Genomic DNA, 23,317 nt, shown 5'->3' on the forward strand with positions numbered 1-23,317 from the left:
GAGCCGAGAGCGGCGGGAGAGTTGAGGGCAGCCGCGGCCGGGCGGCTTCCGAGCGCTGTTTTATCCCACCGTGACCTTTGTGGGTTTTAAATAACATTTTTCCTGAGGTACAAGATGACAGTGGCCATGCTACGGCATCTCTGTCTGCCCCGCGAGAAGCCTTAAGGGCCGGTGACCTCCCGGTGCAGCCGGACACACAGAGCAGTGATCTGAGGGGTCACGGTGTGCGGTCCTGGCATTTTAGCGTGGTTTTTAAATGGTTTCTGAACTGAAAGCTCTCCTCTCTTTATGTTGGCTACCAACATGACTGACCTGAGAGATGTGACCCCACATTATCGATTAAAGCACCGCATTCTGTCCCGGGCACCTCAGGCTGATGAGGATCACAAAGAATACATGAAGTGTGACTTCTGCCACGATGTGTGTTTATATATACACACACATATATATAGTATATATTGTACATTCAGATGGATACATGCGGTGTGACTTCTGTCACCATGTGTGTATATATATATTTATATAGTATATTCAGAGTGGCTCAGAGAACTTGGAATTTGCCTCGGATACCATCTTGAGGTGACAATTTTAGAGGAAAAAGTTCTCGAGTAATGGCTCATCTGTTCAAACTTAGAGACGAACACCTGCATTTTGAGTAGGATTTCTTTCTTTATCCCAATGCTTTCAATCAATCATCAAAACAGACAATGCCAGCTTAAAAAAAAAAAAAGGCAGAACAGGTAGTATACAGGACATTTTAAAATTAGTCATGTATTGCAGCATCTTGGATGTTTTGAGAAGCTCTTCGGGCGGTGTTTGGGAAGCTGAGTCAGGCCAGCTGTGTAATGTTTCAGGGAGTCACACGATGGCATCCGAACTCCACTGCAGCTCCCCGGCTGAGCGTGTCCCTTCCCTGTGGAGGCAGCTCCCGTGAATGGAAACGATGACTGGCACTTGGGGCAGCAATTTTTTCCCCTCGTTACATCGTGGTAGCTGACAAGCCCCTGACTTCCCGGTCAGCCCCAGCACTGACTCTGAAGTGAACACAAAGTGCTGTTTCCTGCCATCACAGCCTTGTGTTTTTCCAAATGTGAGGCAGGACATGGTCAATCCATGGTCCCAGCTGGGTCCTCAGTATTCCATGGCTCTTCCAGGGGTGTGCATGAGGTCTGGGTTGCTTTTGTTTCACCACTCCCACCGCTGTCTCTGTTGCTGGAATGTGCAATTTCTGCAGTTGCCCTTTTTCCTGCCCTTTTTTTTTTGCCTAACCAAAGGACTATGGTCCTTTGGTCAGGCCGTAGATCTGAACATTGGATTCTCCTTTCCCCGACTCTTTGCACTTTCCTCTACTTTTCAGCAACTTTTGATTTATCTGCTCTTCCTTCCTTCTCCTTTTCCTTTCTCTGTTGAAATTTCCCCTCAGTCCCTGCCCTATCTCACTGCTGTTCTTTTTTCTTCTGGCCCTTACTCAGCAATCTGAGGGAGAGTGGAACAACTTTTAAAAACACAGATTTTGGCACTGGCAGCTGAAGCCTGTTCCTTTAAGTACTCCACATGCAAAACTCCCAATCAATGGGAAATTTGGGGGAAGAAAATCTTGCAGGAAAGGCTTTTTATAACACAGCTCTCCAACCAGCAGAGCCTCATGAATTTTATTGCGTGCAGGTGATCTGAGAATAGTGGAGCTGACAGCTCTGTTTCCTAAACTGAATTCTGAAGGAGTAAGCAAATTCTTGTATGAAATTTCATCTAATCCTGACAGGACGTGCCCAGAATGACACTCTGTGAGGCTGGGCCTGGGGTAGGGATTTATTTCTGTGTTGCTTTTGTCACCTGGAACCTGCTGGTTCAGCCCCGCTCTGGTGAGACCCAGCTGGAGTCGTGCATCCAGCTCTGGGGTCAGCACAGCAAGGACAGGGAACTCTTGGAACAGCTCCAGAGGAGGCCACTGAGATGATCAGAGGGATGGAAAGGAAGGAAAGGCTGAGCAAACTGGGATTGTTCAGCCTGGAGAAGAGAAGGTGTCAGGGTGACCTGACTGTGACTTTTCAATACCTGAAGGGGCCTGCAAGAAAGATGGAGAGAGATTTTTACAAGATTTTTACATTATTTTAAATCAAAATGGAGTAGGTTTGATTAGATATGAGGAAAAAACTCTACCCCGTGAGGGTGGGGAGGCCCTGGCACAGATTGCCCAGAGAAGCTGTGGCTGCCCCAGCCCTGGAGGTGTCCAAGGCCAGGTTGGATGAAGCATGGAGCAGACTGGGACGGTGGAAGGTGTCCCTGCCCACAGAATGGGGTTGTGACAAGATGATCCTTAAGGTCCCTTCCAACCCAAACCATTCTGTGATTCTCTGACGTGTCCTTTTTTTTCTTTAGTGTTTCTTTATGCTCAAGGTTTTCCAGAAGCTTTTGCTGCAGTTACAGCAAATACAGTAGTGTTCAATAACTTACTTTTTCAATTTTTCAACTGCCCCGTTGAAAAATTATTTCTGCAATTGAATTATTTTCCGCAGTATTTTTCTTCAAGACTCCGAAGCAATCTTCAGTTGAGAATATCTTATTTATACCAAATAAATAGTTATGCTATTAGCTTAAGTACAGACCAATCAAAAATCTATAGCTGAATGAGAACATGTTGATTCCTCCATTCATTTTCTCCAAAAATGCTGTATGGGCAAAAAATCCTGCGGTGTTCAGAAGTGCTGAGCAGGCAAAACTCTGCTGGGCTGCTGTACAAACATGATTTGAAGGGCCTCTCAGCTTAAATAATGCCATGCTTTTTTAATTTTATACACAGCTTTCGTCTGCACCCACACTCTTGGGGACTGAGCTGAAATAGCACTGAGGGAGGAGGAAAAGGAGAATCATTGACTCATTTACATCTTTGTAGCAGCACAAAAAGTTATTATTGTGGTCACAGTTACCCCTGAAATAATTCTCACTTTGTCATTTTCTGCTTTAGTTCTCTCTGCATACAGTGGAGGTGAATATTTAGCTTCCCGTGATTAAGAAATATCAGGAATATTAATTAGGGAATGCATCCAATCCTTTGGATGTTGAAAATATAAAAGTATTATTATTATGGATTGTAATGTCTCAATCTGGAGGTCCAAAATCTATTAAGTTTTTTTTTTTGTGTGTCTTATGGTGTTTTCAGGAAAATCACTGTACAAAACATGCACCCTTTTTTTTCACCACTGTCAACCATGTCATTCCTGACTAATAAAGTACAGGAAGTAGGGAAAAAATCACTAATAAAATAAGAGGTGCTCATACATGGAGTTCTTGTTTTGATGCAGTTTTGGAAGGTGTATTTGCATTTCAAACATTCATATTTCTGTGCTTTTCTGAATAGCTTAGTGTTCATTTCTACCAAGTTTACCAAAAATCCAGATGCACGCAAAATATAAAAAAATACTGAGCATAAGAAACTTGATTAATCACCATGGCAGCAGAAATGCCATGGGAAAAGGAACTCAGTTAAAGAAAGTACACAAAAATTAACTTGGAGGAATTAATCTGATGAGAGGGCACAATCTCAAGCTGTGCCAGGGCAGGTTTGGGTTGGACATCAGGAGGAATTTCCTTCGCAGAAACGGTGATCAGACATGGAACGGGCTGTCCGGGGGGGTCACGGATCCTGGAGGTCTTTCAGGACAGAGTGGACGTGGCACTCAGTGCCATGGTCTGGGTGACAAAGGCGCTGTTCGGTCACAAATCGATGATTTCAAACCCAATTGGTTCTGAGATTGTGTGACGGGAAACCCAAAGTACAGCCTCACCAGTTACCTACCTTTCCTAGCGCACAGGAAACCCTCCCTGAAGTTCACAACGCTCCTTTTCAGATTTCAGAACCTAAAGCAGTTATACTTCGGAATAATCCTGCATTAAACCCCTGAGCCGATCACCCTTACACGCTCTAAGATACTTGCGAGATGCGTTACTAATCCCGAAGCGCTTCAGAGGCGCTCGCAGCCATCCCGGCAGCGGCGGGGCCGGCTCGCTGCCCCTCCAGAGCCTGTCCGGAGCCCCGGAGGCGCAGCCCCGCTGCAATTTGACCACGTCCCCGCCGAGCCGCAGCCGGAGCCGGGCCCGGGCGGAGCCGCCGCGCCGCGGGCACCGCGCCCCCCGCGCCCCTCGCCCCCGGCCCCGCGGGAGGCGGCTCTGCCCGCCCGCCCCGCCCGCGCTGACAGGCGGGCGCTGCGGAGGAAGGGGAGGGCGGCCGCCCCGGCCTCACATGACCGCGGCCGCGATGGACGGAGAGCCGCCCGCGGGCACGGCCGCAGGTACGGGGGGATGCGGGTGCCGGGGCCGCCCCTCGGGGCAGCCGCGCCCGCCCTGCGCTGCCCGCCCGGGATCGGGGCTGCGGGGAAGCAGAAAAGCTGCGGGGAAGCAGAAAAGCTGCGGGGAAGCGCCGCCGCCTTCCCCTCTCCCCCGGGGCAGCGGGACCCCGCTGGCCCCGGCCCGCCCGGTGGGGCTCACGGCCGGGCCGCAGCGCTGCCCTTCGGGGCCATGGGGGTCCCTCCCCGTGCCGAGGAGCGGGTAAGGAGCACGTAACGCCCGGGCCGCTGGGGTTACCTGCCCGGTGGCCGCCCCGGTGGCCGCCCCGGTGCCGCAGGCGCTCGGCTCCCCGCAGTCCTTGTGCGGGGCTGGACGCGGGCACGGGGCGCGGTCCCGAAGTTCTCCCGTGGGGAGTGACGCGGCCGAGCGCTCCCTCCGTGCCGCACGGAGTTCATCTCGTGCCCGCCCGGAGGCTCCGGGCCCCTCGGAGCCGGCGCGGACCCTCCCGCAGCGGGGCAGCGCTCGGGCGGTCCCGGTGCCCCCGCTCCGAGCCGGCGCAGCCAGCGGAGCAAGCAGCGGCTCCCTGCGCTGCAGTTTTAGGAGCGTGCGGCTGGGGCTGGGATGAAGAAACTTGTAGCCAAATACTGCCAGCGCTTGTTGCGAAATGAGAGATGGAGGGAGCTCCTGGGTGAATTGAGGGAATAACGTGTTAGACTCCTTCAGCTGTTAAACTGAAGGAAACTTTTAGAGGGTTCTCTGAAGTTCTCTTTGAAGTGGCTGAACTTTTGTACCTGCTCTGTCCATACTATTTTTTTTTTTGCTCAGTTTGGAAAGAAAAGTAAGTAGGTAAGCTTAATGCATAGAAAAATGGTTTGGTTGATTGTATTTAGAATCTTGTGAGTTTGCACTTGTTAGGCCTGTGATGCTCCTGATGCAGATAATGCTTATAAATAAATTATTTTGGAATATTTCTGTCCAGGACTGATGTAACATATTGAACAGCAGCCTTTGTGGAAAAAATGTCCTACTGTACCAAAGAGAGAGCTTGTTCAGGTATGTCTGTTATGGATTTACCATCTGCTTCAGGAGCCTTATAGAGATAAAACAGTTGTCTCCAAGTAGAGTATTCTTGAACTGATTAACTTCTGGTGATGGTGCTTCTGTACCTTTCTGATCTACTCAACCTTCTTGAGAAAACCTGGTTTTCTTTGGCACAGAATTTATGATGAACACTGAGAGAGGGTACATAATGATTTTGGCTAAAGAAAAATAATGCTGTGAATGCAGCAATGTTTTTTATTTTTAGCATCGTGATGCAGGTTCAGAGATCTTTGAAGTTTCACACCCACATGTAATTGTTTTTGGAGACCAGCAGCTTGTCAGTGAAACGTCCAGAGCAGAGTCCTGATAGGTATCACTGATGCCCTCCTTTAAAGGCACATACAAATGCTGTGTTTTTGATTTAGCAGTATTAAAAGTAGAAGTACTTTAATACAATCGAAGAGAAAAGAAAAAAGGATAATGTCCAGCTTGTAAAGTCAATTCTGCAGAGTGGCTTTTATTGACTTTTTTTTTCTTTTGCTTTTACTTCCATTTGAGTCTGTTTTGCAACAGTTGCAGGGAGGTAATTCAGGTGTTGGCTGTGTAGGGAGTGAGGTGTCTCCTTTTTTTCTGATGGTAAACCTTTAACTCTGTGTTCAGCCTGTGGGAAGGCTGTACAGGTTGCAGACAATATAACTTGCACATGACCAATGATTTCCCCCCACAGTCTTCAAGTTTTATGGGTTGGTGCAGGTTGAGGGAGAAAAATTTACCAGTTGCAGGCATGTGGAATTGATAAAAAAGGAGGAAAGCTTTAATAATTGTTTTTCAACAGGATTTGGGATAAGAATGAGCTTGTTCTAACTATAAAATGTGTGAAAAGACCATTGAGATCCTGTAGGGTCTGGAGTGGCAATGCCATTTTTAATGCTAACATCAAGCATAATCAGGAGAGTGAGAAACATGTAAGGAAAATGAGAAGCAAAACAAAGATAAACTATTTATTTTCATGGGATATTCTTGACCTCTATAAGGACGGTTGGTTGTGGAAACTTGCCAGTTTTGTAGTCAGGCTAAAATGTCCTTGTGAAAGTTTCCCAGAGTAGTTGTTTGGGTTATTGCTTGCTGGGTTACATTTTTGGGTGTGAATTTTTACACTTCCAACCTCTTTTGAAAAACGATAGCTTAGCAGTCATCCACTGAGCGCTGGGAACCAGCCCTAGTGAGCATTTGACTTTTTGTCCCTGTAATCTTAGGGCACATTCCTCGTTGGATTTTTCTCTGCTAATCCTGTTATTTCTTCAAAGTAGCTGCATCTCACTTTATTGTGTTTGCTGCAGCTGGGGTCTGTGGCTCATGGCTGACTTGTGAATGGAATTTGTGTCCCTTGGATGCCCAGACTTGGGGAGTCAGATGAATCAGTTGATGATCTAACAGCATAGTTAAAAGAGCAGGGCAAGAGGCTTAAGGTTAGTTCTTTACACACAGTAAATCTGTGTGACAAGTTGGTGTTGGGGTTTTTTCTGCTGGAGTGTGGGATTGTAGTAGTTTGAGAAGCAGCAAGAGGCCTACAGCTGCAGGGGACTGCAGAAATTCAGGTGCTTTTTAAATATTACTAAAGAAAGCTTAAATAGTCTCATCTATTTTTGAGTTGAGGCATAACTTCTCTGTTTCATCTTTAGCAGCACCAAGTGCTGAATAACTATTTTAAACTTACTTGGAAAAACCACCAAAAACCCCTTCCCAAACAAAAACCAAACTACCTGCAACACTAAAAAAAGGGGAACTAGGAAAACCTAACCAAAGAAAAAAAACCCACAAAACCCAGTCTAACCAGTGCAGAGTACATACTTGGCATCTGTGGTGGTGGTGTTTTGGTTTTTTTAAAGGAGAAAAACAAAATGTTGGAGCCTGTTTCCAGCATCTAATTTTATGATAGTGTGTGCTATTTTATCTTGTTTTGACATTGTGGGTAGCTTGTATTTACATGGGAATTGTTGGGAAGGAGAAGGCAGGAGACTCTTAATTAGAGTGAAGCTAAATATGATAACTTTTCTTGTACCCAGTAAGAAATACAGACCTGCTTTCCATGTTGAACACACAGCTGTGCAGCACTTAGCTTTGTTAGATTGATTATTTTGCTTTTCTCCTTTTGAAATAAGAATTGCACAGTTCAAAACAACCCAAACAACTTGTGTGCAGTTGTTTCAAAAAATCTTTAAAGCCTTTAATAGGAAAAAAGTTTTGTTTGCCTTTTTTGGTGGTACTTATGTTGGGTTTTTTTTGTTTTTTTTTTTTAGGGGGTTTCAAGTTATGCAATATTTTAAAAAATGAGAACTAGATTGGGAGTCTATTTGAATTTGTAGTTGAAATCTGCACCAGTTTTCAGGGAGGCTGATGTGGATGCTGGATTCTGGAATTATGGAGGAATGTTTTTGACCTGGTAAGGGGGAGAGGCATTTCCATAATTCCTGGGGCTTCTCATGAGAAGACAGAAAGGAAAGGGAACTGCTGATGAATGATATTTACATTGCTGCTTTAGTGTTCCTGGCCCAGGAGTTGGTTGTGGAGCCCTCACTTTTTCCAGGGAGAAATCTGAGGTATCTGAGGTGTACAAAACCAGTCAGTTTTCATATTTCCTGTGGGTTGGATCCCCTCTGCTCTGCACAGCTGTGGCTTGTGATGATGGAGGAGAGATCTGAGCTGCTTTTCCTGAAGGTTTTGCTTCCTTACAGGCTCCTTTCTCCTTCTAGTAAAAATGTTACTAATATAATAAGTAATTCTGTGGCACCATCTACTTAAGCATGTCTGATAAATTTATCTGATTATTGCCTGGTGTAATAAGGAGTTGGTAGCATCAGCCATCTGTAAAATGGAGATAAGGCCTCCAAATTTGATTGACAGAGCTTAAACAGGGAAGGGAGATCAATGTTGTGATTTACCACCTGTGCTTCCAGCCCTGGCATTGCTCACCTGGGTGTGCTTACTGACATGTGAAAACTCTGTGCTGCTATCCAGGTACTTGGAATTTTGCTCTGGCTTTCATAAATGCATGATTTTGGAAATCTGGGTGGAGGAAACTGCTAACTCCATGGCAGGCAGATTGCTGCCCAGTTCTATCAGTGGAGTAATGAATGTTGAGCACTAACTAAAGCATGAAACGCTAACTAAAGCATGAAGTAGAGAAATTTTCTATTGCAGTTTTTCTCTGGGTAAGTTTCTCAACTCCCTTCAGTCCAAAGGCTATCTGACCTGTTCAAAAAAAAAAAAAAAAGTATTAGGCAGTGTTTTCATAGCTGTTTTCTTTTACAACCAAACAAAAACTAGGCCATGCTTTGAATGCTTCTTCAAACTTTTAGTTGTTGTCATCTTGTTGTCTTCATGTTTGCATATGTATGTTTGTATGTATTATTTTTAACTTTTATATCAACTTGTTTTCAATTGTATCAGGCCACTTCCTGATACCTTATTGACAACAGATTGAGAATGTGCTGTAGCAAAGGCCTAGCTTGTAGGAAAAAGCTCATTTTTATTTTGTCTGCTTCCCAGTGTTCCAGGGGAACCATTCCATACCTCCTTTCTGTATCCACTTGCTGCTGTCTCTATATAAACTTTAGTAGATAATATCTGCTGAAACCAAAGGGAATGTTTTCAGAATCAGCTGTTGTGCACAGAGATTCGTGATGGGGAGTGTTAAGTGTTCTGTTACAATGCATGTAAATCCTTTTACTGGCTGAACACAGGAGCTCATACCAATGAGTTCCCACTATTATCCACCATTCCTGGCCAGGGCTCTTGAGGCTGTTCCCAAATAGGCTCTTTAGTAAGTAGAATGAAAAATGGGCTGAAGAATAGCTCCAGTATATGTTGCTCTGTAGGGTTAGTGTTAATGCCATGATAAGCATTTCCTAAAGCAGGTTAACAGCTGTTCCCAAGTCATTTTACTGTGTTCTCAGAGCTGTGTTTGTGGGTGTAGATTCACTCTGTCTTGTTAGCAGACATGCTGAGGTTATTAATTAAACAGTAATTATTCAAACTTGTTTGCATGGTTGTCTGGTTTGTGTGATTTCACACATTTAGACAAGGTTGAGATGTAAAGAAGCTACAGAATATTTCAGGGAGAGCCAAGAGTGTGAACTGCTGATAAAGAGAAGGCATGTCCTGTAGGTGATTTTTAGAAAGCAAATTTAAAGAATAATTTGATAAAAACTGGGGAGAAATTACCAAGAAAGGGGCAAACTGTGGATTCTTGCCTGGTGGGGCATCACTCTGTGGATGTCTTACTGGGTAATGGGTTCAGACCTGTAAGGAACTCCAGAGCCCTCAGCATTAGTTTGGTTCTGGGACTTAAAGGTGAAACAACGAGGGTTTCATGGTTCACCCTATACATCTTTTCTCCTCATACCTGTCTCTTGCCTTTGGGGTTTCAGGGGTTAACCAGACAATGCTGAGCCCAGTTCAGGGACAGGTTTGTGCTGTTGGTGTCCAGCAGAAAGATGGGAAGCAGAGACAGTGACCCAATAGGCAGGAGGAGATGTTGTGTTAGCACAGATTGGCACTGCTTGGGGAATTATTTGGGGTGCATTTTGAGTAGCCCCCTTTGGGGGAGGCCCCTGCAACATCAGCCAGTGGCTGAGCATCACAGAAAGCTCTGGAATTCTCTGGGGGGAGGTTTGTGTGTGCATTGGAGGAATAACAACATCTGCTGTCCTGTGTTGCATTTTACTGGTGTGTCTTGAGCAGTTAAACCCAAGAATTACCAGGGTGGACACCCAGAGCACTGCTGCTCTGGAAATCCAGGATACCTTGTGCTCTACAGGTGTTGTGACTTCATCCAGCAATATCCCATGTCAACATTGAATTAGTTTATATTATTTTACTGCAATTTTCTGGCAGGTAGCTGGAAATCTTTAGGAGCTGCTGCATAGGTGGGGTTAGCAGCTGATATGTCTATTAAAGCAGAGGTGTTAAGACTTGCTTCTCTGAGTCACATTAGCAGGAATCTGAAGCCTGATGAGGCATGTGGGATAAGGTCATTTGTCCTGGATTTAGTTTGGTTTCATTAAGTAATTTTATGGAGCAAATAGCCCAGTGTCTGTTATGAAGTGATAAATCTGAAGAATTAAAGATTGCTTGTTTTCCCTGTTTATCAGGGCCTAGGGCACATGAAGGAGCAGGTAGGAAATCCTTATCAGGAGGAGGTCAGGGCTTTCAAGTTAAGGCTATGACTTCTTATCTTCCTTGAGTTAATCTGTTACCCAGTTAAGAACTTTTTGAACTCTGTATCGAAGCTGAAAGAAATGCTTCTTGCTTCTGTACTGTTACTGTGTTCTCCAAATTGCAGATATATTTAAGAACTTCTGCACAATGGCAAGGAAGGGATAATGAATCCTACCTGGCTTTTCCAGGTACCTTTCATCATGGATATGACTTGCTTTATAAAATAGCTTGTTCACAGTATGCCTTTTACAGAGAGGAAGCAACCCAGCTGCTCCAGACTGGAGAGCAGAACTCAGGTATGGAGTGGACAGAGCCCAGGGTTGTACCCTCATTTTCCACACTATTTCCTATGTGTGGAATGGGTAGAAAAGAAAGGATGGCTTTGAAAAACAATGTAAGCTTAGTTTACAGTCACATAATAGATGCAGTTATGAAGCCAGGGTGAGATAACAGGCTGCAGTCAGGCACTTGGTAAGAGAACACTCTGAGTCATCAGCTTTGCCCCTTCTCTGATGCCATTTGTCCTCTGGGGCCACATTCTTAAGAGCCATCTTCTTTCACTTCTGCATCTGAGAGTCAGTTACTGTCCAAAGCTGCCCAGTTATGGTCAAATTCACTGTCAAAAGCTGTTTGTTTTCTAGCTACAAGCAATGGAAGAGAATAGGTAAGTTTGAAAGATTTTGTCACAGCTTGCTGTGATTGAGGAATTCTTGGGTGGGAGCCCTTATTAGGAACCTTTTCCCTCTGCTTTGGAACTTAAGTATGTTGACATAGTAAATTATTGTAATTCACACTCTCTGTAGCACACTGTCATAGAGTTTAATAAAATTATGTCAAATGAAGTGTCTCCTTCCTTTGTAATGATGTGCAAAATTAATGGATTAAATTTCTGCAGCGTGCTAGAACGACACATTTTTCTTTCCTTCCATGAGTTGTTCTAGGCAGGATCCAAAAGTGCTGAGCAAGGGTTTCATTCATTTTGGCAGATCCTGCTGTGGTGGGAGCTGGACAGACAGGAAATGCAGGCCTCTTAGCTGATTCACAGAACAAATTTGGCCTGTGATTCTTTGCTTAGTGGAGATGTCTCTGACTCGATATAATTGGTGGTGCTCCTGGGTGTTGGGAGCAGGGAGGTACCAGTGATGTGAACGTGTGAGAAGCAGCATAACCTCCCAGGGGAGTGGCCTGGCTGGGCTTCTGGTGGTGTTGCACCACTCTGGCAGCACCAAGCAAAGGAACAGAATATTTTAGGGCTACTTCTTTTACTATATCTTATCAGGTCTATTGTTTTTTCCCTTTTTGTCTTGTAGATTTGGCAAAGCCTCCAGTAAATGAACCAAGGGAAGCAGAACAGTTTCTAATGCAGACGCCCCAGGGAAATCCACTGCTGCTTTCCCACACCCTACAAGAGCTATTGAGCAAGGACAGCGTGCAGGTGGAGCTTATACCTGAGAAGAAGGGCCTTTTTCTGAAACATGTGGAATATGAAGTTTCCAGCAAGGTAATGTGAAGAAGCTTTGGGCTTGCTGAGAATGCATCCTCCTAAAAATGTCTGTGCAGTTTCTGCTGGCAAAGTTCTGAGTGATTTAGATGTGCTGAGTGATGCTGGTTTTAAGCAGACCAGTTGTGTGGGCTGATTTTTAATGCAGCAGCACTGGGCCTTCCTGACGTGGGCCTCTGCAGCTTGGACCATCTAACTGAGCTGTGAAGGATGGTCTGCAAGTTCACTTGCTTGAAAACCTGAGCTCTGTAGCAGAGCAGGCGACAATGGAAACGGAACGGTTTTGTAACAAACTGGCGTAGATAGCTGGGAATTTCAAACTGATTTGAGCTAGTGAAGAAATTCTATTTACAGTGCAAAAAAAAAAAAAAAAAAAGGTTGAGGTGCTGCTGTCTAAGCTGTGCATTGATTTATCCCCCCTGGTTAATTGCAGAGGTTCAAGTGCTCGGTGTACAGAAGATACAATGACTTTGTGGTGTTCCATGAGATGCTGCTGCACAAGTTCCCGTACCGCATGGTGCCTGCACTGCCCCCAAAGAGGGTGCTGGGAGGTAAACCTGCATCTGCTTTTTGGGCTGCAGGGGGTTTGCTTCATGCTGCAAGTGTGATACTGTTGAAAAGGAATGTTTAAAAGATTGAAAGGCTTCTGCTTGCCTCAGACAACTTAGAGAATATTTGTTCAGGTGGTCAGTCTGAAAGGTCTGGTTTTGGGAGCTGATAGGTGTCCATTTGGATTTGGGAGCTATAGGTATCCATTCTTTGGTTTTTGCTGCAGTGCTTTCTTTTTGCTTTCTGAGATGTCATGTGAGGGACATTAGCTGAAATCTCATGTTTCTTCCTGCAGCTGATCGTGAGTTCATAGAATCGAGGAGGAGAGCGCTGAAGCGATTCATAAACCTGGTGGCTCGACACCCCCCCTTCTCAGAAGATGTGCTCTTGAAACTCTTCCTGTCCTTCAGTGGCTCAGTGAGTGTTTGTTAGCAATAGTCCTGAGCTTGCAAGTCTTGCTGTAACTGCCACAGCGTTCAGGATTGCTGTTAACCTGCATGGCTGTGCTCCCTGGGAGGAAGAGAATTTTCTCTCAGTAGGTGTTTCCACAGTGGAAAGTGGAAGGTAATTTCACTCAGTGCCAGGAGTGTAGTATTTTGAAAATTTTAACTGTTCTTAGGCAGAGATTATGCTTTTCCTTAAATTAAATCTAACCTGGGTAAAGCTGTATCTGCTGATATAATATATCTGAGACTTGCATGAACTGCCTGTGTTTTTTCATAGTTCCTTCATGCTCATTTGATTCTATATTTTCTCCAGGATGTACAGAATAAGCTAAGGGAATTGGTCCAGGGAGTAGGAGATGAATTTGTGACTTGCAGATTAGCTACCCAAGCCAAGGTAAGTATATGAATTTCTTGCAACATTACTTTGCTTTAAATGGCTTTCTTCTCCTGGTGCTTCAGTTATGGCATTTTTGCAGTGATGGACACCTTAAGTAGGAGACATTTGTTTCCAGAGATTGAAGGACTTGTAATTTTATTGAAAAGATCAAATAAACTTTTGACTCTTAAGGGCCTGATATTTCTTGCTAAATTCTGGCTCATGAATATGGTATAGGTTAAACAATGAATCCTGCTCAGAACAGTTTCTCTGTAATTACTTGCACTTGCATAACAAACAAATGCACAAATTGCACAATTTAAAAGGTAATGTCTAGATTGATGTCTTTCCCTTGTGCTCATGCCCTCATTCTGTCTTGTTCTCTCTCTGTGGGAGAGCAATTTGGACTGTTATGGAAAAGCTAGTTATAAATTCTCCATATATCTGTTTATCCCAGTGATTAGTGCTATGAGAAGTTTTAAGTACACATCCACAGTGTTCATTGAGCAATTTCAAAGCAAGTTGTTGTTCAGGTTCCTGCAGTGCTTGCAGAAGGTTTTGCAACTGGAGCTTAATTCAGGCTTTTACCAGTGATAAACTGGTCAAAAAAAGCTGAACTTTCAGTTCGTGCTTGACTTTACTGGGCTGGGAGTTACCAGTTGGATCAGATCAGAACTTGTGAGCTTGAAACCTCACATACCTTCTTTTAACTACATAGGAGAATTGCAGATTTTGCCAATTCTATCTGTGCTGGGCATTTGAACCCCTTTCTACCTCTGAAAATGAGGGCTGTTTGTGTGACATGTGACTTGGCCACCTCAATGGCAAACTGATCTCTGCAGAGTTGTTAGAGCACAGTGGGAGAGCGTGAGCACAGGAGGGAAGCCTGTCCCTCTCTGCAGCCTGTGGTGTGCCTCTGATTTATCCACCAGTAATCCCTCTGTACCCCTCCTTCAGGACTTCCTCCCAGCTGACATTCAGGCCCAGTTTGCTGCCAGCAGGGAGCTGATCAGAAATATTTATAACAGTTTTTATAAGCTCCGGGACCGTGCGGAGAGAATCGCTTCCCGAGCCATCGACAACGCCTCCGACCTCCTCATATTTGGGAAGGAGCTCAGGTGGGTTTGGAGGAACAGGATTTGCTGATTTCTGCTGTTGGTTTGGAACTCAAAACTCTTGTAAAGTTTGCCTGCAAATGGTCTGGTAAAAATGAGTGTTTTAGTGCATGCTGTAGGACATAATCAATTTTCCTTCTATAAAAGAAGGAAATACACACTTTTCACTAAGGCTGCACTCCTTGGAGTGTGAGGAAAGAAAACAGAAATACCTTCACATTCAGGTACTTGTGTTATTGTCTCTCTCCCCAGTATGTACACAGTTAACTCTGCATTTGAGGTAGGACAGTAGTAGCTCGGCACTGTGGGCTATTTAGGCAGATTTGAAACTGCTCTCTGCAAATAACTTTATCTGCTCAGTGGAATTTGTCTCCTAGATGTGACCATTGCTTTTCTCCTTCCAGTGCTTTGGGCTCAGACACTACTCCCCTTCCTTCCTGGGCTGCTTTGAATAACAATACATGGGGGACTCTGAAACAAGCCTTGAAGGGTCTGTCTGTTGAATTTGCACTTCTGGCAGATAAGGCTGTGCAGCAGGTGAGTCCTTTACTTTTGTCCTTTTTTTTTTCCTTTTTGTAACATGAATGAAGTACACTGCTGCCCTAAATTTTATCTTGAATCATGAGTTCTGTGGACATAAGCCCTTCAAGAGTTAAGAGGGAGATTGCAGTCCAAACTCACATCCTCAACTAACAGCCTGCTTGTTCAAGCTTGTGTGAAATACCTGAACTGTGTTTAAATGGGGAAAAAATGTAACAGGCAAGAGAAAGGAAGAAAAAACCTGCTTTCTTTCTTAATGTTAAATGGTTACTGCACACATTAAGCTCACTATTAGGGTGAGCTGTCCGAAAGTGCCGTGTTCCATTTTATTAATCTGCCACAGAGAACCCAGAATAACGTACTTCTGAATCAAATTTTCATGCTCATGTACTTAAACATTACATGAGAATCATTCAGCATCACATTCCAGTCTAAGTGCACAGTGTGGTAATGGCTGTCAGAATGATGTGAGAACACGACAGTCTGGGAAGGAAAAGTAATAGTTTTGTCTTCAGTGCTCTTCATCTCATTGTGTTAAAACAGTCAGTGTGCTTTTGTAGATCAGTCAGGCCAGGTCTCTTTCTCAGGAGTTTATGCTCCAGAGAGCTCTATTGATACAGGAAGAAAAGAGTATTCTATAAAATAAAAACATTGGCAGTGAAATTTGTCTTGGTGTCTCATCTCTGCCTTCTGATGCATGAACTGTTATGGGGAACATGCAGGTATTCAGAGTTTTAATGGATTAGTTATCTTGTAGGAAGGGAAGATGAAAGATTGGAGCAATCTGCAAGAGCAAGGAATTCCAGGCAGAGTGTGCTGAAAGGACTGACATGCAGGCCTGTGAAACCAACTCCTCTCGTTCTAATGATCAGTCAGTTGGAAAAGCTGTTCCTGCCTCAGTCAGGTCTTTGTTCTGCACACTGAAGACTAAACACTCCAGTGCCATTGGAGAGATTTTTGATGCAGTTGTGTAAGCTCTGATGTGCCCTGGAGAGAGCAGTGAGAGCCTGCGTGGTGTGGGGGGGTGACGGGCTGTGATGCCAGGCTTACGTAAAATGTACTTTTTCCTTGTTTTCTAGGGTAAACAGGAAGAGAATGATGTGGTGGAGAAGTTGAACCTTTTCCTGGATTTACTCCAGTCCTATAAAGTGAGCTCTGCTGTTCTGCCAACAAGAAAGTTGTTTAGAGCAAGTTTGTGCTCTTTAGAGGGTGTAACGCCAACTGGATGGAAAACTGTCTGTGAGGCCAGTTCAGAGGCAAACTGGGCATCTGGCAGAGGCAGGGGAGTGGCTGTTGGCCACAAGGAGCTCTGTAGCCTTCCTGATAGCTCATCTGATGATGAGAACTTGCCAAAGAGCAAACTCTGCAAGGAATTTAAAAACATGACTGGTTAAACTGTATGGATCAGCTAACTTTTTGGTTTTAGATGTGGCTGCTTTTGAGTCAAAGCAGTGAACTAGATTGCTACTGATTTGGTCATGGAGACATGAGTTCAGTTATGAATGAAAGGATTTTGTTAATACTAATCTTCTGGTCAGCTGTATGTGGCAGCCTCTCCTGACATTCCCAGGCCAGGATTGAATTTGAAGTACTTGAGCCAGCACTTTAATTAATTGCCAGCACTTAGTACTGAGAAGGTCAGAAAAGATAAGAGGCCTGATAAGATCCAAAATGTTGGCAGAAGTGATGCTCCAGGTTGACTCTTAAGCTCACTGGTCTGGGTTCAAGCAGTTTTGTTTCTTAAAGTCTTAGCTACTGGCATTTTTTGACCCTCTTGAAAACAAAGGAGGAGAAATCTGCAGCATAGAAATGACACAAAATGTGACCACACGTGTGTGCTCCTGATGTACTTGGCTGTGTGTGTGCTGACTCTTGGCTCCACTGCTGTTTTCTTTTCCCATAAAGGACCTGTGTGAAAGGCACGAGAAGGGGGTGTTGCACAAGCACCAGCGAGCCTTGCACAAGTACAGCATGATGAAGAAGCAGATGATGAGTGCCACTGTGCAGAACAAAGAGCCAGAATCGGTGGAGCAGCTGGAGTCTCGGATTGTGGAGGTAGGGCAGGCAGAGCAAAGGGTGGGACTGGGCTCTGATGCTGCTGCTCTGGAACTCAGTCACATTTGCAGACAGTTTTTGGGTGAAAGGGTAGCCTGTACTTTGGGAAATCTGTGCTCCCCACTGTGCCACGTGGAAAATGTGTTGGTTTTCCTCAACACTTGTTACTGGGTCTCAGGCAGCACATCACTTGCAGGAGTTGTGGGAAGCATCAGTCTGCATAATGGAAAGGGCAATTCCTGCTCTATCAAATGGGTTCAGGAACTGCCTTTTTAGGGTTTTGGTATGTGTTTGGATTGCTGGTATGGGGAGGAATGCTGTTTTCTCCTGTTTCTCCTTTTCCCCGTCCTCTTCCTGGTCACTGAGTTCCTCTTCTTTCAGCAAGAAAACGCCATCATAACCATGGAGCTGCGGAATTACTTCTCCCTGTACTGCCTGCATCAGGAGACACAGCTCATCCACATCTACCTGCCTCTCACATCTCACATTCTGGGGGCCTTTGTCAACTCCCAGATTCAGGGTCACAAAGAGGTGAGTTCTAGATTGTCCTTTTTCTCAAAATATGAATGAGAATTTGAATGGATTTGTTTTCACCCATTGGCCTTCATCCTCTAATCATTTGTGCAGTTGGGCTCTCTCATAGCCTAGGAAGTTACCTGAGGTTTTTCCAGTTTGGGGTGAGGATCAGGGTTGGCCTCTAACCCCTCTAAAAGATGGTATCTTCCTGCAGCAAGTTTTTTTTTCTTCTTTTCTTCTCTCATCTGTTGCTGGCCCTACCCTGTGAGTAGTTGAAAAAGACCCAACCATTCAATCTCTACTCTGTAATGAGTGATGTGTGTTTGTTAGATTAATGTGGTTTTTTGTTGAGCTACACAACATATTGTATGACAAGAAAACTTTCCAGGTTTTGCTCTAAAACTCAGAAGCTCCCTTTTGTTAAACCCTAAACATGGTCTTTAATATTCCCATATACAGACTTTTTTGCTTTGGTTATATTAAAAAAGTCTTGTCTCCTTCAGCTCCCTTCCATCCTTTCAGTGAAGGAATTTGATGAAGGGAAATCTCCCTTCCATACAGGCTCAGGAAAATATACATGGAACTTCACTGGTCTGACAGGAATATTCTGGGTCCACTGAACTTCCTGAAAATACTTCAGCAAATTTGTTGTCTCTGTATGTCTGAGACTGCTGCTAAAATTCCATGTGGTGAGATTGTTACTTGCTGTGTGGTCATGTCTGCTTTCTCTCCTTCTCCACTCACAGATGAGTAAAGTTTGGAATGAATTGAAGCCGAAGTTGAGCTGCCTTTTTGTGGGATCCAGCAGTATGCCAACTCCACCACTGTCACCTCCAGAGGGAAACTTCTTTTCCAATTAACATTCCAAGCATCCCACACGGAGCAAGAAGGGCAATCAACGAAGGGGTGGGACCTCTACCTCCAATGAATCCTCCAAAACAGCTATTTTTATTTTTATTTTTTTTTTAATATTGCTGCTTTGAGCTGCTCTCTGATTTAGACAGACTGGATGTGGGGCAGAACATATGGATATAGAGACAATTTTGTAATTTTGCAATGCCCTGGGGCAGAGCTGATGCTCATTCTCCTGCAGACACTCCTCATGGGGTCGGGACAGGGCCTGCACAGCGAGTGCTGCGGGGTTTCTTGTTGCTGAGGCCTCTGCATCTTGTACTAACAGTCCTCCACTCGTGTTTATCTGCAGCTGTGCTGACACATCTCTGCTGGCACGTCTCTGAAGTGCTGAGATGAACAGGATAGCTGAAGCACTTGCTTGTAGTGGAGATAAATTGCTTTTTATGCCTTGGAGGGCCTGTGTTAGGGACGTGTGTGCATAAGGAAAGCTGAAAGCCATCCCCCATCCCATTGTAGGTGTCTGGATTTGATTTCTTCCTGCTAGACCTTAGCACAAAATGAATGAAGTGGTTGGATTTTGTAACCCAGCTGGGCAGGGGTCAGTGCTGCTCTGTGACAGGGATTTTCCTGATGGTGCTGGATGGACTGGATTGTCAGTTTGTTTCCCTTCACGGCTGAAGGGCATTCTGGGGACTTGCTCATATTTTTCAGTTTGGGGCCAAAGACAGCTGGGTTCAGGAACTCAGAGGAGTTTGCCTGGCATAAATGAGAAAATAATTGACTAAAACATTCCCTAATTGTAAACCACTTGTACTACAGGAGCAGAACAGCTACAGGGTAGCTTGTTTATTTCTTCTGGAGGTTCTGACCTCCATCTGTTGAGTAGCTGCTCAGATCTGTTGGAGAGCTGCTGACCCAAAGGCTGGTGTTTTCTTTGGTGTAATATCAGAAGTATCCTGCTGCACCAGCAGGCTGGAACACAGTGCTGATAAAGTTCATTAGCAAAAATTCAGTATTATCAGGATGTTACTGTCATTCTTCCTGGCTGTGGGTAGCATTGCAGTATGTTTGTTTGTGAAGGAAAGTAGATGATTAAGTAAAAGTTCTCATCTCTAAAAACACCACAGCCCTTGGTAATGGGGTTTTCAGAATGGTTTGTGGTTGTGATAAAGGGAGTAAACATTCCCCACTTTGCATCTCCAGTGGCTTTGCCTGGGGAGGCAAAGGGGGAGAACGTGCATGTTGTGTTACCTCAGGGGAAATGGTGCACATCCTCCAGAGAAACTGATAATCAAACTGCAAACGTCTGCAGCAAAACTCTGTGTGAACAGGACTCCCTGGACCTGACTTCTCTGGGGCCAAAATAGCTTCCAGAGGGGAATTTGTGACTTGGCTTCTTAGCATTTTCCTCAAATGGGTAAAAAAGGAAGCACATTAACAAGGATGCATGCTTGCTGTTCATCAGAATCATTACAGTGTTTTCCCACTGGGGAACTTCCCCATTATCAGGAAGTATATTTAAATCCTCCAATCACAAAAGCCTTTTTTGATTTGATTTTTTAATTTAGAAATTTCAGTGCAACATGAAACTCTTCCTAGCCCAGATGGAAATTCTGGATTAGTTTCTTCAGCTAGGAGCAAGATAAGTTATTTGCCCAGTTTCAGGAGACTGAATAACCATTACTCACACTCCTCAGAATGGAGTAAATACACTGCTGTGGGTGAACTCCTTGAGTGCTGGGCCTTAAGCAGTGTGTAGCCAACCTTGCACAGATTGCATTAAAGAGCTTTTTCCAACAATTCAAATGTTAACTCACTTTCCTCCTGCACATGGGTCTTGTCCAGTGAGACAGATGAACTGCAAATGGCTGTGACAGATTTGATTCTCTCCTGGAGATTTCCTAAGTGATGCAGAAGAAATTCTGCTCACAAGCTGGAGCTAACTGTCAGGGGAGGGAAATGTTTCTACAGTCCAGTTACAGAGAAGATATCATCTCAGGCATGGTACAACAGGTTTTTTCTGCTTGACCTTGTCTTGATTAGAAAGATGGTTTGTGGTTAAGTGTGGAAAGTGTGTTACCAGACTTTTCCATGCTCTTCACATTAGCAGAAGGTGCTGGCTGGTTATGGCTGGCTTAGTCTCAGCACCCATCCTCCCTCACTTGTTTGCCTGATGTGGTGAACAGTGAAATTGAGAAAATACTGTATGTTTTGGGGCAAGATCTGATAATTTATGATGGGTCTCATGAGTTACTTGTTTGACTGGGCAGTGTTCTGTAGGAGTGCTTGCAAAGGACTAGCCTGAATGGAACTTTGCTCTTCTCACTTTTAGAAAAACATTACAATTTTGAACTTGATTTAAAATCAAAAAACAACCCCCCCAAAAGCAAACATCAAAATGTCATTAGGGCTTTAGACTAACTCCTCTTTCCTGTTTGCCTTCAAGCACAAATTGTACAGTCCTAGTGCAGAGACTGTAACAATAATAGACACACCACAGGACCTATAAAGAAACTGAAATTATCTTGTTTTGAGAAACACCCCATTCCTCCATTGTCAGACCCTGTGTCTTTGAGGAGAGTTTTGGGGGTGGGCTTTTCTTGTTTTGGTTTTACTCTGTCCACCAGGTATTTGAGAACTGAGGCCCAGCATTCTCAAAGCTGATCCAGCTGCTGGCACTTTCAGAGTTTATTTCAAACTGGACTGTCAAGCTTCTGTCTCATTCCTAAAACAAATGCAGACACTATTTCATACAACCCTTAGTTTGCAAACCTTTCTTCTGGGAGACTGGTCAGTGTGCAAATAGCACTGTTTGTTTACCTCAATGTGTGAGGGATTTCCTTACTGTCTCTGTTTAGTTTATGGATCTGTCAGACTTGGAGGGCAGCATCAAGCACAGCCTTCCTTCCTCCAGAGGGAAGCAGCAGGGACTCAAGGATCCATCAAGCTGTCTGTCTGTCCTAGCCAATGTGGGGAAAACAGTTGTGGTTACCTCCATGCTCTTGCCTTCTGCAGTGAACACTAACCAAGCCAGACTAATAGAGGAGTGTGTGCTGCCTATCTGAGATCTGATGCTCCTGTAAGATGCAGTGCCCAAGTGTTAATGTGCTTTTGTGAATGGAAGCTTTTCTGTGTGTGCTTGAGGTCAGGGGACTTTGATGTGTAAAGGAGTGATGGTAGAAAAGCCTGCAGTGTCTGTCAGAGCAGTGCTGGAGGTACCAGGGTAGTAAACACCTGAGACCTTGAAAGGCTGCCTGAAAATTGTTCTCTGAAAAGGGCTCTAACTTTCCTCACTCCTGAGGGCTTCTCCACTTCCAGCTGTGAAGTGGGAAGATACAGGCTTTTTGTCACTATCCTGTTGAAAGGCTCAAAACTCTATTTACAGTACCTTAAATCTTGTATCCTTCTTTCCCTCTCCTTCCATCTTGCTGGCAAGTTGCTCCTCCTCAGTTGTAACATGTTAAACGGTGCCTTGCTACATTCCAGTGCTTTTAACTCTCCTTTAACCATGCAAGGGTGTAATTCCTGGAATTGTAACAGGCTAATTTACACTCTTCAGTTTGTGCTGTTCACTAAATGACAAGGAGCACCAGCTGGGGACAGAACTCAGTTAAAACAGCAGTAACATCCCAGCTCTTTGACATGAGCTAAAAATGAGGGTTGGGGAAAGCACCTTCCTGAAAGGACTCACCTGACTGCAGACAGAATAACAGAAGTGGAAGCTTGAGCCATGCTTGTTCTTTTCCTACCCAAATTCCTGGAGGAACAGAAAGTAATTCTGTGTGATTGTCACGTGCTGTCTCTCACCCAGCAATTTACAGTTTCCATCAGGAAATAACCCAAGGTATTTAACAGGTATTGGCTGCCAGTTATGCCCTTTCCTACCATGCAGTAAGGTCCTACACTCTGTAAAAGCTGCTTGTCCTTTCGTGCTTATTCTATTTGCCCCAAGCCATTCTCTCTGTTAGAGCAGCCAGGAACCCTCACTGCCAGGTCAGAAGCAGAGGTGGGTATCAAAACCTCTGCAAATAAACGTGCAGCACAAAAGGAAAAGAAAGGTTTTAAGGTATTAATTCATCCTCCTAAGTCTGAGCTGTGGATTGCTGAGCAGATGAAGAAGGATGGTTTTGAGTGGTATAAATTTTTCAAAACTGCTGGAAGGAGACAAGAAACAAACATAGTTCAGAGGGTGTGAATTTTGCCTGCCTGGAATATCCTGTATCTTTGCTTTGCTCAAATAGCCTTATGTATGAAGCACTTTATTCAAAAGCAGGAATTAAAGAACTATTACTACAGCTAGTAGACTGGAAATGTTTACAGATCCTACATAACATTCCAAGATTCTATCTGTAAGTGTTACATGTCTGTAAAAGTGTTTGAAAAAAGGAAAAAAAAAAAAACCAACTTGTGTAAGAAGTTACATATGTGCTGTGTTATTTCTGGCATGATTGGATTAAACTTGTGCTGCCCACCATGCTGGGTTGGGCTGACATCAGTGCTGAGCAGTCACCTGGTCCTGCCCTGGGACAAAGCCTGCAGCCCTAGGGGATGGCACTTTGCAACAGGAACTTGCTGGAAGTTGAATTTATTCAGCATATTTTTACCTGAAATGCTCAAATAGTTTGACTTCACAGCAGGAGCTGCAACAGTGAAAGCTGGGCTGAGACAGGGCTGTATATCTACCTCTGGCTTGTGCTTTAACTCCCATAACCTCACACTGCCTTCAGCTGGAGGATCCTGAAGGAGTCTCTGGTTTGAACTTTTCAAAAGGCTTTCACAGCACCGTTACAACAGACCAACACATGCTTTTACTAAAAAA

General features: G+C 44.4%; 1 protein-coding gene across 4 annotated transcripts; it reads left to right on the top strand.

Annotated features, from left to right (window-relative positions):
* Positions 1-4,150: 4,150 nt before the first annotated feature.
* Positions 4,151-22,972, top strand: SNX8 (sorting nexin 8). 4 transcript variants are annotated; one of them, XM_071443954.1, is made up of 12 exons: positions 4,171-4,289; positions 5,264-5,337; positions 11,856-12,046; positions 12,480-12,597; positions 12,891-13,012; positions 13,355-13,435; positions 14,375-14,535; positions 14,937-15,069; positions 16,152-16,220; positions 16,978-17,127; positions 17,509-17,658; positions 18,390-22,972. In XM_071443954.1, the coding sequence occupies exons 2-12, from the start codon at positions 5,304-5,306 to the stop codon at positions 18,501-18,503; spliced, it is 1,323 nt and encodes a 440-aa protein (XP_071300055.1). In that variant the 5' UTR covers positions 4,171-4,289; positions 5,264-5,303; the 3' UTR covers positions 18,504-22,972. The 4 variants fall into 4 exon arrangements, with proteins under 4 accessions (XP_071300054.1, XP_071300055.1, XP_071300057.1 ...); XM_071443953.1 differs by lacking the exon at positions 5,264-5,337 and having other exon boundaries at positions 4,151-4,289; XM_071443956.1 differs by lacking the exons at positions 4,171-4,289; positions 5,264-5,337 and adding an exon at positions 4,349-4,556.
* The last annotated feature ends 345 nt before the right edge of the window (positions 22,973-23,317 follow it).

This window comes from Agelaius tricolor, unplaced genomic scaffold, assembly GCF_023055355.1.
Source record: "Agelaius tricolor isolate 1412-34295 unplaced genomic scaffold, bAgeTri1.0.p SCAF_19, whole genome shotgun sequence".
Taxonomy (NCBI): Eukaryota; Metazoa; Chordata; class Aves; order Passeriformes; family Icteridae; genus Agelaius; species Agelaius tricolor.

What these genes read in the sequence shown, in the direction of transcription:
- SNX8 (XM_071443953.1), top strand. Translation starts at nt 4,241, where the DNA reads ATGACCGCGGCCGCGATGGACGGAGAGCCGCCCGCGGGCACGGCCGCA. An exon ending in GATTAGCTACCCAAGCCAAG is followed by an intron (nt 13,436 to 14,374) that starts GTAAGTATATGA and finishes CCCCTCCTTCAG; the next exon opens with GACTTCCTCCCAGCTGACAT. An exon ending in CAGATAAGGCTGTGCAGCAG is followed by an intron (nt 15,070 to 16,151) that starts GTGAGTCCTTTA and finishes CTTGTTTTCTAG; the next exon opens with GGTAAACAGGAAGAGAATGA.